The sequence below is a fragment of the Cynocephalus volans genome, chromosome 10 (genome assembly GCF_027409185.1).
Source record: "Cynocephalus volans isolate mCynVol1 chromosome 10, mCynVol1.pri, whole genome shotgun sequence".
Classification (NCBI taxonomy): Eukaryota; Metazoa; Chordata; class Mammalia; order Dermoptera; family Cynocephalidae; genus Cynocephalus; species Cynocephalus volans.
The window spans coordinates 106,633,817-106,646,377 of record NC_084469.1 but is presented as its reverse complement, the minus strand read 5'-3'; the positions used below and the strand labels follow the sequence as shown (position 1 = coordinate 106,646,377).

Here is a 12,561-nt window from a genome sequence, read left to right as displayed (position 1 = left end):
CATAACACAGTTTCCTTATCCAGTCATCCATTGATGGACATTTAGGTTGGTTCCATACCTTGGCTATTGTGAACTGAGCTGGGATGAACATGGGAGGGTGGGTATGATTTCCATTCCTCTAAGTATATACCCAGAAGTGGAATTGCTGGATTGTATGGAAGATTTACCTGTAGTTATTTGGGAAACCTCCATGTTGTTTTCCATAGTGGTTATACTAAATTACACACTCACACCAACAGTGTAAGACCATTTCCTTCTCTCCAAATCCTTGCCAGCATTTGTTATTCTTCAACTTTTTGATTATTCAGCTGCAAGGTTTTTTTCTTTTTTCTTTTTTATAGTTTCCTTACCAAAGTTTTTTTCAGAGCCCACTTTATATCTTTATTCCTCAGCCTGTAGTTGAAGGGGTTCAGCATGGGTGTGACCACCGTGTACATCACTGAGGCTGCAGCACTTGATTGTGAGTTATGCATAGCAGCAGGACTGAGGTACATGCCTAGCATTGTACAATAAAATAAGGAGACTGCTGAGAGGTGAGATGCACACGTGGAAAATGCTTTATACTTCCCCTAAGCTGATGAGGTTCCACTAATGTAGGAAACTATCTTAGAATAAGAGTACAGGATACCATCTAGTGGACAACCCTCCAGAAGCCGTGCTGCAAAATATATCACCATGTCATTAAGAAAGGTGTCAGAACAGGCATGGTGGACCACCTGATTAAGTTCACAGAAAAAGTGGGGGATTTCTACATGTGTACAGAATGACAGCCACAATATCATTAAACTATGTAACAAGAAATTCAGGGCACTGATGATGCCAGACACCAGAACTAGCAGTACACAGAGTTGGGAATTCATGATGACCATGTAGTGCAGGGAGTGACAGATAGCTACAAACTGGTCATATGCCACCACAGTCAGGAGAAGGTCATCAAACCCTGCAAAAAGTGTCAGAAAGTACATCTGGGAGACACAGCCTGCATATGTAATGACTTTGTTCTGAACTGGATGTTCAGCAAAATTTTAGGGATGCTTGCAGAGGTGAAACAGATGTCCACAAAGGACAGGTTGGAGAGGAAGAAGTACATGGGTGTGTGGAGGTGGGAGTCTGAGATGATGGCCAGGATGATGAGCAGGTTTCCAAACACAGTGATCAGGTACATGGAGAGGAAAATTCCGAATATGGGGGCTGCAATTCTGGTGTCTCTGAAATTCCCAGAAGAAGAAATTCTGATTTTTGTGTATTATTCCCTGGTTCAATGGGATCAACATAACTACCAATGAAGAGAAAAACAACGACTAATTTTCAAAAAGAAGGTTATTACTCACATAGTTGAAATGCCAAAATTTACATATTGCAATGAAGAAATTAATTTATGTATTCTGTGTATGTACCTGATTCATATAGAAGATTCCTCTGTTCTGTTTCTAATAATTTCTTCCTATCCACACTCAGCCTTTTCCTCACAAGGTCATTATCCTAGAGATTTTGGAGAAAATTTCTCATGTTTTTGACAAATATATACTTAGCACCAACCATAGTCCAGGCACCATCTAGGAAATGCATGCAGAGTGCTGAAAAACAAATGTCCCCACACTCTGATGATGGAGAAAGAATATAATCATATGACATGTCAGATGGAGGTAAGTGTGCTAAAGAAAACAACAGCTGATAAAAATGAAAGAGTGAATACGAGTGATTATTAATGAAACATAATTGATTACATATGTTCGTGGAGTACAGAGTAGAATATCATTACCTGTGTGCAGTATGTGGTGATAAAATAATGATTATTAGCATATTCATCATTAAAAAATGTAAACATACATTAAGTGAAATAAAACAGGCACAGAAAGAGAAATACCACATGTCCTCACTCATATGTGGGAGCTAATAAATAAATAAATAAGGAAGGAAGGAAGGAGAAAGAAAGAATCACAGTAATTGAAAAAGAATCACAGTTTTGGTGATATATAGGATAAAAGGATGAGATAGGTTTGGGGAGGGATAGAGCTGGGACTGCAAGGACAGTGGCTTTGAATCACTGGAAGGGAGAATGAATGGGCTTTGTGGGATCTAAAGAAATGGTAGGATCTCCTTTGGCTGCCTCATAAAGTGGCTTTGCTAGCACGCCAAAGTTAGGAATCCATAGGCGAAGATACCCTGCAAGCCCCAGGAAAGGGAGAATTTCACTCTTTGTGGTAGGAGTAGGGAATTCAGAAACTAGACTCTTGTGATCCACCATTATTTCTCTGGTATTGGGGCTGAGGTGAACTCCCAAATAGGCAACTGAAGCAGAAGAAATTTGGGCCTTGCTGGGGGACACTCAATATCCCCTGGAGGCCAGGAAATTAAGGAGAGCAAGAGTGTGGGCCTGAGAATTCTCATAGGAGGGGCTGCAAAGGAAGAGGTCATCCACATATTGTATTAATGTGATAGAGGACGGAGAAAGTTCAGATAAGTCTTGAGCTAAAGCCTGGATGGAAAAGTGGGGGCTATCCCAAACCCCCTGAGGTAGAACTGTCCAGGTGAGTTGTTGGGAATGACGTGTGTCAGGATTAGTCCTATAGTAAATGGTATGAGCCATTAGGCTTTATAACCAGAAGGATGGTTGTATTAAAAGGCAAGTGGGTAGGCTGTGAGAGATAAGAAGAAAGGAGATTATGTATGATGGGTTTTAAGCCTATTAGGTGTTTGTTAGCGATGGGGTACTGTGGGACATTAGGGAACAAAGAGGGTTTCTGCAGTTTCACAAGGATAAGGGAATGGCACATAGCAATGGAAGGAGAAGATGCATCCCATGCTAGGTATTAACCTTGTCTGAGGGAGAGGCTAAGTTGGAAGCCTCAGAGGCCAGGTCTGGGTGGCCTATAACAAGAATATTATAGCTGGAGATAAAGTGTTAGGAGAAGAGTAGCTTTGAATTTGAAAAGAATGTCCCATCCCAGTAAGGGGGCTTGGCAATGAGGCATTATTAAAAATTTGTGTGCAAATTGGGTGTGATGTAGGGTGCAGGAAATGGGTTGAGTGATCCATGGGTGCTATTCTGATACCATGACCCCTACTATTGTGATAGAGGATGGGGTCATTGGTCCTGCATATTCAGGAAAGGTAGAGTAAGTGGCCCCTGTATTGATGACAGAAGAGATCAGCTTACTTGCCATGAGGCAAGGTGATCTCTATGGGGGCCTCAGGACCTGGACATCATCATTCCTCCTCCTGGGCAAAGCCAAGAAGCTCCAGGAGGGATGGCCATGAAGTCAAAGCCTGTGGGTTGCCCCCCCCCCCCCGCCCACTGATTTGGCTGTTTGAAGTGAGGACAGGGTCTGGAAGAGGACTCTGGTGTTATGTCAGGCCCATGTGGAGAGGCCCAGTTGACCACATATGAAGCAGTTCCCAGGTGGCTTTCCTCTTGAGGCAGTTGACTTTGGAGTATGTGAGCCACAGATGGCATTAGCCAGGAGCTGGTATTTGGCCTGATCTCTTTTATAGTTTTTTCGAATATCAGAGGCTGATTTTGTAATGAAATGAAAGTGTAAGAGGACCCTGCCTGCAGCGGAGTTTGGGTCTATATGTGTGTATTCATGTAAAGCCTCAGAGAGGTGGGTTAGGAACTCATTGGGATTTTCGGTGGATCTCTTTGTGATTTATCTAAGCTTGTCATAATTGACTAACTTGTGAGTAACCTTTTGGAGGCTGTAAATCAAGTGTGTGATCATGTTATCCCAGAGATCCTCATCCCTGTGGCTGGTCTGGTTGTCCCAATATGGGTCTGTGCAAGGGACTGTAATGGCTCCCAGAGGCCACCTATTATTTTGAGCATGTTCCTCATCTGCCTGTTGTTGAGCCACCATCCAGACCTGCTCCCTCTCTTCAAGGGACAGATATGTGTCTGGGTCAGTCTAGAAAGATCCCAGTCATTTTTTGATTTGGTAAATGTCTGAAAGAGAAAAGGGGATATGTACCCTGACAAATTCTTTCATCCCTGCCACTTCATGGAGGGGATATAAAGGAGCTGCAGGTGCATTGTTACCTGATGAAGGGGGAGAAGGAGAGGGGGATTTGGTGGCTGAGGGTGATGAGAGGGAAAAGGTGGAAGGGCTGGTGAAGGATTTGGAGCATAAGGAGATATTTGAGGTGGCCTATATGGGGAGCAGAGTAGGCTGATGTATTAAAAGATTAATCCAAGTCCAGAAGGGGAGGTTGGGCATGAGCTAGGAGAATTTGAGATGTAGGACAGTCATGACAGATAGAGAAGGCAGAGATTGAAGAAGAAGGCTTGGATCATAAGAAATCCCTCCAGCCTTTGCCATTTCAGTGAGTATCTAAATTGAGAGTGCCATCTTGTGGCCACTGGGATCCATTTTAATGAGGTATTCAAGTTTGGCCAGGAGACAGCCGGGTGTTGTAGAGCATGGAGTATAGCAGAAAATGAGAAATTTAGGTTGGGATTGTGAGGATCCCATTTAGAGGGTGAGAAAGAGAATGGGCAGTACTCGTAGAAGTAGAGTGCCAACAAAGAGCATCCTCTTTGCTGTCCACCTTCTTTTTGAGAGAAAAGCCACTGACCAGCTAGAGGAACATCCTCCAATATCTGAGGGACCCTAGAGAGTTTCCCTGGCCAGGAACCTGGGCTTTGAAAACAAAAGAGAGAGCAAGTCAGGGGAACCCAAGATGAGAGACGACTGACCCACTGACTCAGCCTGAATTGAGATTGATGTTGGATGTGTTGTTTTGAATTGGCAAAAGGAGAGCGTCCCAAGTGTACCCAGTTCAGCCCATCTGGGAAGGGTGGCCATGGGCCAATCAACCAAAGAGAGGGGATAGTCTGATGGTCTGGCCAAAGCCTTTGGTGGGTTTTGACACCAAAATAAAAGAAAGTGAGCTAAGACGCCAGGTACCAATCAAGGTTTATTAAAGGAAAAGAATCTGCTGGGCTGCATACAAAGAGGACGGCAGCCCAGGGCTCCCTCAAAATGGAGGACAGCACCAGGTGTGGGGGCTGGAGAACTTATATAGTGTGCCAAGGGCTGGGTGATACCATCAAGGAGGGGCATTATGCTAATGTGGAATCTATGCAATGAGGATGGAGAATTGTGCCCTTGCAGAAGTAAATAGTTTCTGTTTAAGTCATGAGGCACAATGGCACCAGTCACGTCCAAGATCCATCATAAACAAAATGTCTAAATGTTTCATTTCCAGTCAAGAATGAAGTAATCAAGGGGCACATGTAAACTTGTGCATGCAGAATCCAATCTCCTGAGTCCAACATTTGACCAGCTGAAGTGAGACTTGAGTCAGGGGTGAGAGGATTCACGGTGGAGAAGGCCTCAAAAAACCTACACCTAATTCAACACTGGAACACAGTCTTATTCAGACAAAGTGGTCCACAAACCAGGACTAGCAGCAACCACATCAGCTAGTAGCTAGTTCCAAATGCAGAATCTCTAGGATTATCTTACACTGTAAAATTAGAATATTTATTTGAACAAGATCCCCAAATTATTTATATCCACATTGAATTAGATCTGGAATAGTCTCTCAACCTCCCAGATGTTAACATTAGTAGTAGGTAGTTCTTTGTGGAAAGGGCTGTCCTGTGGTTTGTGGGATGTTGAACAGCATCCCTGGCCTCAATCCACTATGTGTCAGTAGCACCTCTTCTTTGATGACAAACTAAATTTTCTATAGACATTCTCAGCTTTCCGCTGGAGGCACAATCATTCCTGGTAAAGAACCACAGACCTAGAGTGTGAGAACTGAAATATCTTGGTGAAATTCAAATCAAAATATCCCTTCCTGGGTTCCAATTCTGAGCACTATTGATGCAAATAAAGAATGAGTTTCTTAAAAGTATGACCTGATGGACAGGAAATTGAAAATAATTAAATGAGACGGTCCACTGAAGATTCTAATCTCTGTCCATGGTGCATAAATGGATCTGCATAGATCTTTTGTAATTACCAAGCTTTTCAGGAATGAAGGACAAAATGACAGCTCTTAAATTTTGTTACATAAGTGATACTCCTACTTGCTTTGTTCAAAGTATCATGAAGCCAATTACTGTAGTAACTACTCATGGTTTTACAGGAAATGGGCAGTGTTCTTTTTCTTGTCAAAGAGGGAATAGCAACTTTCTTTGTTTTTAATATTTATTTGTACATAATTTTGGAGCACTGTGTGTTGTTTCAATATATGCATATATAATACAGAAGTATATGTATTGTACATGTTTTATGTGTATTGTATACATAGTTTGCAACACACAAGTATATGTATTAGCTAGGCTATTTACCCTGAAATGAATCAATGTATTGTATGTGCATATATTGTATGCATTTGTCCAAGGAATAGGAATATTCTGAAGATATCACCAGCAGTGTCCCCACCACAAATCAGTACTTTGAGGTCCAAGGAACTTAGCAAAGTGAGGTCCCTCATTCTTGGACTTGGCAGAAAAATTTAACTCAGGTTTGGGCAAAGGTGGTAAGGATATTAGAGCTCTGGGAGACAAGCATGTTTATAGAGAAGGAGTAATAAGTACTGGTTTCACCTCATTCCTAATCTGGTCTCTTGGGAACTGAGAATCAGAAAGAAATTTCCTTTCAGTTTAGACTTTGTCCCACAGTGAAATCAGGCACTCAGGTGATGGTGTCACAATTGGGAATTGTGCTAAAAGAGCAGACATATGGTGCTGTCAATATCTCCTCTGCTGTTGTCCCAGAGAGTGTATAACCTTGGGCTGCTGGGGATGTGTTTGTTCCTTTAGAGTCCTCTTTAGGAGATTGATGCTTTACTGCTGTTTTGTTAGAGAACATTGCTTCAGTTTCCATTATCCACCATTCACGGAGGAATTCAGACTCCCACATGGAGACCTTCCTCTAAGAGACCCCATACAGGTGAGTCTGACAGCCCAGCAGTTATTCAAGAAAAGTTTGACAGAAAAGGAAAGCTGAGAACATTTATCTGAGATTACCTGAGAGCAAAAGTAGCCCAGCCCAGAGACAAGAGTTTGTTATGTTTTGTTTTTTGTTTCTTGCTGTGTTGACTAAATTCATTTTAAATTTATTTAATATGTTTAAAAAAGAAATGTCTTTGAGACTCTGCAATGAGACTGGAGAAACAATGAAAGGTATAAATAGGTTGCAGTAAAATTAGAGAGATGTTTTGCATTTAAAGGAGTACAAAAGTTGAGTATTAGATGTGGAGGGATAAGCAGTAAGTGAGGGCATTTTCTAAAATGCTTAAGATGAGATAATTTGAACATGTTTCTGTGCTCATTAGAAACATCAGACCAGTGGACCGCTTGCTAATACCACCTTGCAAGAGCAGTTCATGAGATATACATTTCGCAGTATCTCATGTCATGTTCTGTACTCACATTAAAAACAATAAATGCCTTTTCATAGGTGTAAAGGGGAACTCTAAATACTTTTTCCATCCATGAGTTATTTCAAAAACACTATGTTCAATTCCAGAAATTCTTTCTTCTGTTTGTTCTAGCCTGCTGCTTATATCAGTTATGTTGTTTATTTCATTGAGTGAATCTTTCTGTTCAATGAGTTCTGCTACATTCTTTTTTAAGGTATCAATCTCTTTTTAAATTTCCTCCTTCATGTCCTGGATATGTTTTCACATTTCATCATATTCTCTAATTGAGTCCTCTCTTATCTCTTTTGCTTTACACAAGATTGCTGCTTTCAATTCCTACTCAGACATTTATAGTGTTTCCTGCTCTATAGAGTTTGATACTTGAGAATTACTGTATTCCTTTGGTGTTGTCATATGTTCTTATCTATTTATATTTTTAGTATCTCTATGTAGATGTCTAGTCATCCTGTAGAGCAGTTGTTTCTTCAGTTACTCTGGAGTAGTGTTTGTGGAGAAAGAATTCCTCTTCTATTTGCAGGCTCTGCTGCTGACTCTCCTTGTGTCAATGCAGTTGAGTGTGAGGTGGGCTTCTTGAAGGGTGAATCTGACTGCTCCATTGGTGTTGTGCTGTCCTTGCAGCAGCAGTAACGGTGGCAGTGGCTATGCTGGACCACCTGTGAAGAGACAGTGTTTGTGGTGCTCTTCAGGGCTTCTAGCTGGGCCTGCAGTCATGGGATACTGACTTGGCTTTTGCCTGGGCAATGGAATGGGCTGCTTGGGGTTTCCAGCAGGGGTCCCAGTGGTGCAGGAAGCTCCTTTCCTGCTGTTTGGCCATGGCAAATTATAACTTTAGATACTGCTTCTTCCCTGCATTTTAGAAGACTTCCTGTTAATTTGAACAATTCAATTTCATATCCAATTAGTAAACCTTTGTTGATATCATTAAATTAATACCATTTGGAGCATTCTTTTAGATATTCATTATAAGGTTTTTTGGGGCATATGGCAGGTATAGGGATCTGAACCCTTGGCCTTGGTCTTATCAGCACCAGGATCCTGCCTCGTGACTAAGTGAGCTAACCAGTCAGACTTATTTTTAGGGGGGCACCTGGCTGGTATAACAATCTGAACCCTTGACCTTGGTGTTATAACACTGCTCTCTAACCAACTGAGCTAACCGTCCAGACCTGTTTAAGATTTTTATTCAATTTTGTTTCATCAGTGGTACTGAAAACACTATACTTACACTAACTTCATTAACACTCTCATTTTGTATTCCATAAATTCTCAGGTTCTTTTAAAACTTCTCTTTCTGTATGATGCATACTTATATATTTTCACACCTTTTATACAAATATATGAATAAAATCATTTGCCCATCATAAATGCTGTTTATGTTTTAATGCAGTCTTTTTTTGCTCCTTATCTTTCCCTTTCTTCATTACTCAGAAATACCTTATGGACTTCCCTCCAATCAACTAGTGTAATGCAGATTAATTATTTCAATGGCTGCATGATATCTTACGGTATGGCCAAGTCATTTACATTTTTAATGGCATTTCATATTCTTTTTCATTGATTTGCTATTATATTGATGCTACAAAAATACTTTGTGATTGTTAAGTTAAAGCTAAGGTTCTTGACCAGGGGTTGTTTTGTTCCTCAGGAGCCATTGAGCATTATCTGGAAACATTGTTAACTGTCACACAGGGGAGGGGTCATTAGAGGCTGGGGATGCTGCTAAACACCCTACAGTGCACGAGACAGAACCGACCATAAAGAATGATCTGGCCCAGACTATCAATAGTGCCTGGACTGAGAAACCCTGAGTTAAAGATTATCTGTATTTTTAAGCTATTTTATTTTTAAGGTTTATAACTATTTTCAGATTGTTTCTTCAATGTGTTGTACTGCTTTTCATTTCTTGCAGCAAAATTAAAAAGTATCCCTTTGTTACCCATTTTAAAGTTCCATCTCAGTCAATGTGACATCTCTACATTTGTCACAGAGTGCTGAGTGTAAAAAAATAACTATTTTTTGCTACTTTTTAAAACTACTACTGGATTTGAGCATAGATTCATATATTTGGTTACCATTTTAATTTGCATAATAAGATGCTTGATTCAGATATTATATGTTCATTTTGTGAAGTTATCAGCACTCAAGTTATTATACAGATTATTGTCCTGCAGTCCCTCCTTTTGGGGCTATTTTTATCTGTGGACCTGGTCACATTTACTGGTGACCTGCTCATGATCCTGACCATCATATCAGCAGACTCCCATCTCCACAGAGAACAAAGAGGTGGTTTTAAACAAGTGAGAGAGCATTTCTAGCAGCTCTTCACCCTGACTCAGCCTAGGCCATCTCCCAGTTTCCTTTTTGTGATAAGATCTATTTTATGAAATAGTCATCATCTTCTTCCAATGTATGGGACATATTCTTTTGCATTGAGATAAAGATTTCCTATATTATAATTTTTAATTTAAACATATTTTCTCTACATATTTGTGGTGTGCAAAGTTATATTTCAATACATTTGTCTAGTATGTGAGAATCAAATCAAGCTAATTTGAATGTCTTATATGGTTGTATCTTTTTAAACCCCCATTTTTGTTATACTTTGTGTCTTTTTCTGAATCACAGGCCGGTCACTTTGCTTTTTTTCTCCTGGGGTGTTCAGCATGTAAGATGTCCTGACACTGTAAAGACATCAATTCTTGTTCTTTTGGATGATTTTTTTCTGCTTTATTGCTTATTCTGGGCATCACGGGTACTTCACCACGGTTGGAATGCTGCCAGAATCTTGGAAGCCTCCATCACAATCTCTCATTTACCGTCTGAGTATATTATATCTTTTTTTCCCTTTATACACATTTTATTCATTTCAGTTTATTCAGCAGATTTTTTTTATGTTTCTTTAAATATAGAGCACAATGTGGTCAAATCAAAGGGGGGCCACATGATGACATGCCCACAGGAAGCTTGTCAACTGGAATGTACTGCTCTCTCCACATTCTTGGAGGTCTAGACTAACACAGATCTAGGAACAATGTGAGAATGATGGTCGCTCAGTGTCTTCATGTTGCAGCAGCAGCGAGATCCCCTGATTCTTCAACATCCATAAACACCATCTCTCATCACTCTCCCTATTGTTCCTTCACCTCAGTGCACTGGCTCCTTTGGAGCCTTGATTTTATGAAACAAGCAACGACCATAGAACCTTTGCACTAGACATTTCTTCTGCAAGGTGCACACTTCCCCAGATATCCTTGAGGCTCCCATCTTCTTTGCTGATGTCTCTGTTTAAATGTCACCTTTTCTGCCAGTCTTGCCTCGAATCCAGTAGAATATAGCACTCTCTATCTATGCTCTCCTTGTTATAGGCTTTCATTTTCTTTTAAGCAGTTATTACCATTTAAGATGCTATATGATGATTTTTCTTTATCAGCTCTTATTCTTTCCTCATCCTTGGTTGTAAAGACGTTAGTTTCTCAGCACCCAACACTCATTTCATAGACAGTACCTAAAACATGGTCAGCACTCAATTTATGTTACTCAAATGTATGAAAAAACAAACAAAAAACCAACTGCTCATTAAAACTGTAGAACACATGACCTCTTGGTGAAAGTTTAAGAGTAGGCTAGGAATTCCCAATCAGAGATGCATGGTGGGTGGGGGAGATACAGTAAATGTGATCCACAAACAAAATATAGAAACTAATTTCTTGACTGCAAAATATATTGGAGCATTTCAACTTTGTAATATTCACTTTCCTGAAAATTGGTTATGGTGTTTTTCTCTTCTCTGATAGTCACTTCCACCACATGGGACCAGGGAATGATACACAAATTTCAGAATTTCTTCTTCAGGGGCTATCAGAGGAACCAGAATTGCAGCCCCTCATATTTGGGCTGTTCCTGTCCATGTATCTGATCACTGTGTTCGGAAACCTGCTCATCATCCTGGCCATCATCTCAGATCCCCACCTCCACACACCCATGTACTTCTTCATCTCCAACCTGTCCTTTGTGGACATCTGTTTCACCTCCACCACCGTCCCAAAGATGCTGCTAAACATCCAGACAAAAAGCAAAGTCATAACCTATGCAGGCTGCATCACCCAGATGTACTTTTTCATGCTTTTTGCAGCGTTAGATGACCTTCTCCTGAGTGTGATGGCCTATGACCGGTTTGTGGCCATCTGTCACCCCCTGCACTACACGGTCATCATGAACCGCCGGCTCTGTGCGTTGTTGGTTCTAATGTCTGTCATCATCAGTGCAGTGCAATCCTTGGTACATACGTTAATGGTGTTGCGGCTGTCCTTCTGCACAGACTTGGAAATCCCCCACTTTTTCTGTGACCTTAATCAGATGGTCCACTGTGCCTGCTCTGACAGTTTTCTTAATGATGTGGTGATAATTTTTGCATCTGTACTGCTGGGTGGTGGTCCCCTTGCTGGTATTCTTTACTCTTACTCCAAAATAGTTTCCTCCATACGTCTAACCTTCGCCACTCAGGGGAAGTATAAAGCATTTTCCACCTGTGCATCTCACCTCTCAGTTGTCTCCTTATTTTATGGAACAAGCCTAGGAGTGTACCTTAGTTCTGTTGCTACACACAACTCATACTCAAGTGCTATAGCCTCAGTGATGTACACCGTGGTCACACCAATGCTGAATCCTTTTATCTACAGTCTGAGGAATAAAGACGTAAAGAGGGCTCTGAGGATTTTCCTTGGGAGAGAAACTAGAAAAGGATCAATTGTCTGGAACAGAAAAAGTGTCCATTGACGGATTTTGGATGTGATCAGTGCCATTTTGTACACAATAAGTACAAAATAGTTGCCAGCCTCTCCCTTTGTAAGAAACGTCATGATTTCTGAGAAACAGAAAGACTTTTGCTTCTGCAAGGGTGCAATTCTCCACCCTGGTGGCATAGTTCTGCATTAGCAGAATGCCTCTCCTTGCTTATATCAGCCAGCCCTTGGCACCCTGTATAAGCTCTCCCATCCCCATACCTGGTGCTGTCCTCCATTTTGAGGACAGCCCCGACTTCCCTCCATTTTGAGTGCAGCCAGGCAGATTCTTTTCCTTTAATAAAGCCTGATTGGTACCCAGCATTTTGGCTCACTTTCTTTCACCTGTGATCACAGGTCTCAAAACCTAGAGCCAGAAGTAGCA

General features: G+C 41.0%; 1 protein-coding gene and 1 pseudogene across 1 annotated transcript; one reads left to right on the top strand and one right to left on the bottom strand.

Annotated features, from left to right (window-relative positions):
* Nucleotides 1-335: 335 nt before the first annotated feature.
* On the bottom strand, nucleotides 336-3,167 carry LOC134387624 (olfactory receptor 7A10-like; annotated as a pseudogene).
* A 1,922-nt stretch (nucleotides 3,168-5,089) lies between these two features.
* On the top strand, nucleotides 5,090-12,171 carry LOC134387623 (olfactory receptor 7A17-like). The gene is made up of 2 exons (XM_063110040.1): nucleotides 5,090-5,099; nucleotides 11,213-12,171. The coding sequence occupies exons 1-2, from the start codon at nucleotides 5,090-5,092 to the stop codon at nucleotides 12,169-12,171; spliced, it is 969 nt and encodes a 322-aa protein (XP_062966110.1).
* Nucleotides 12,172-12,561: the final 390 nt, after the last annotated feature.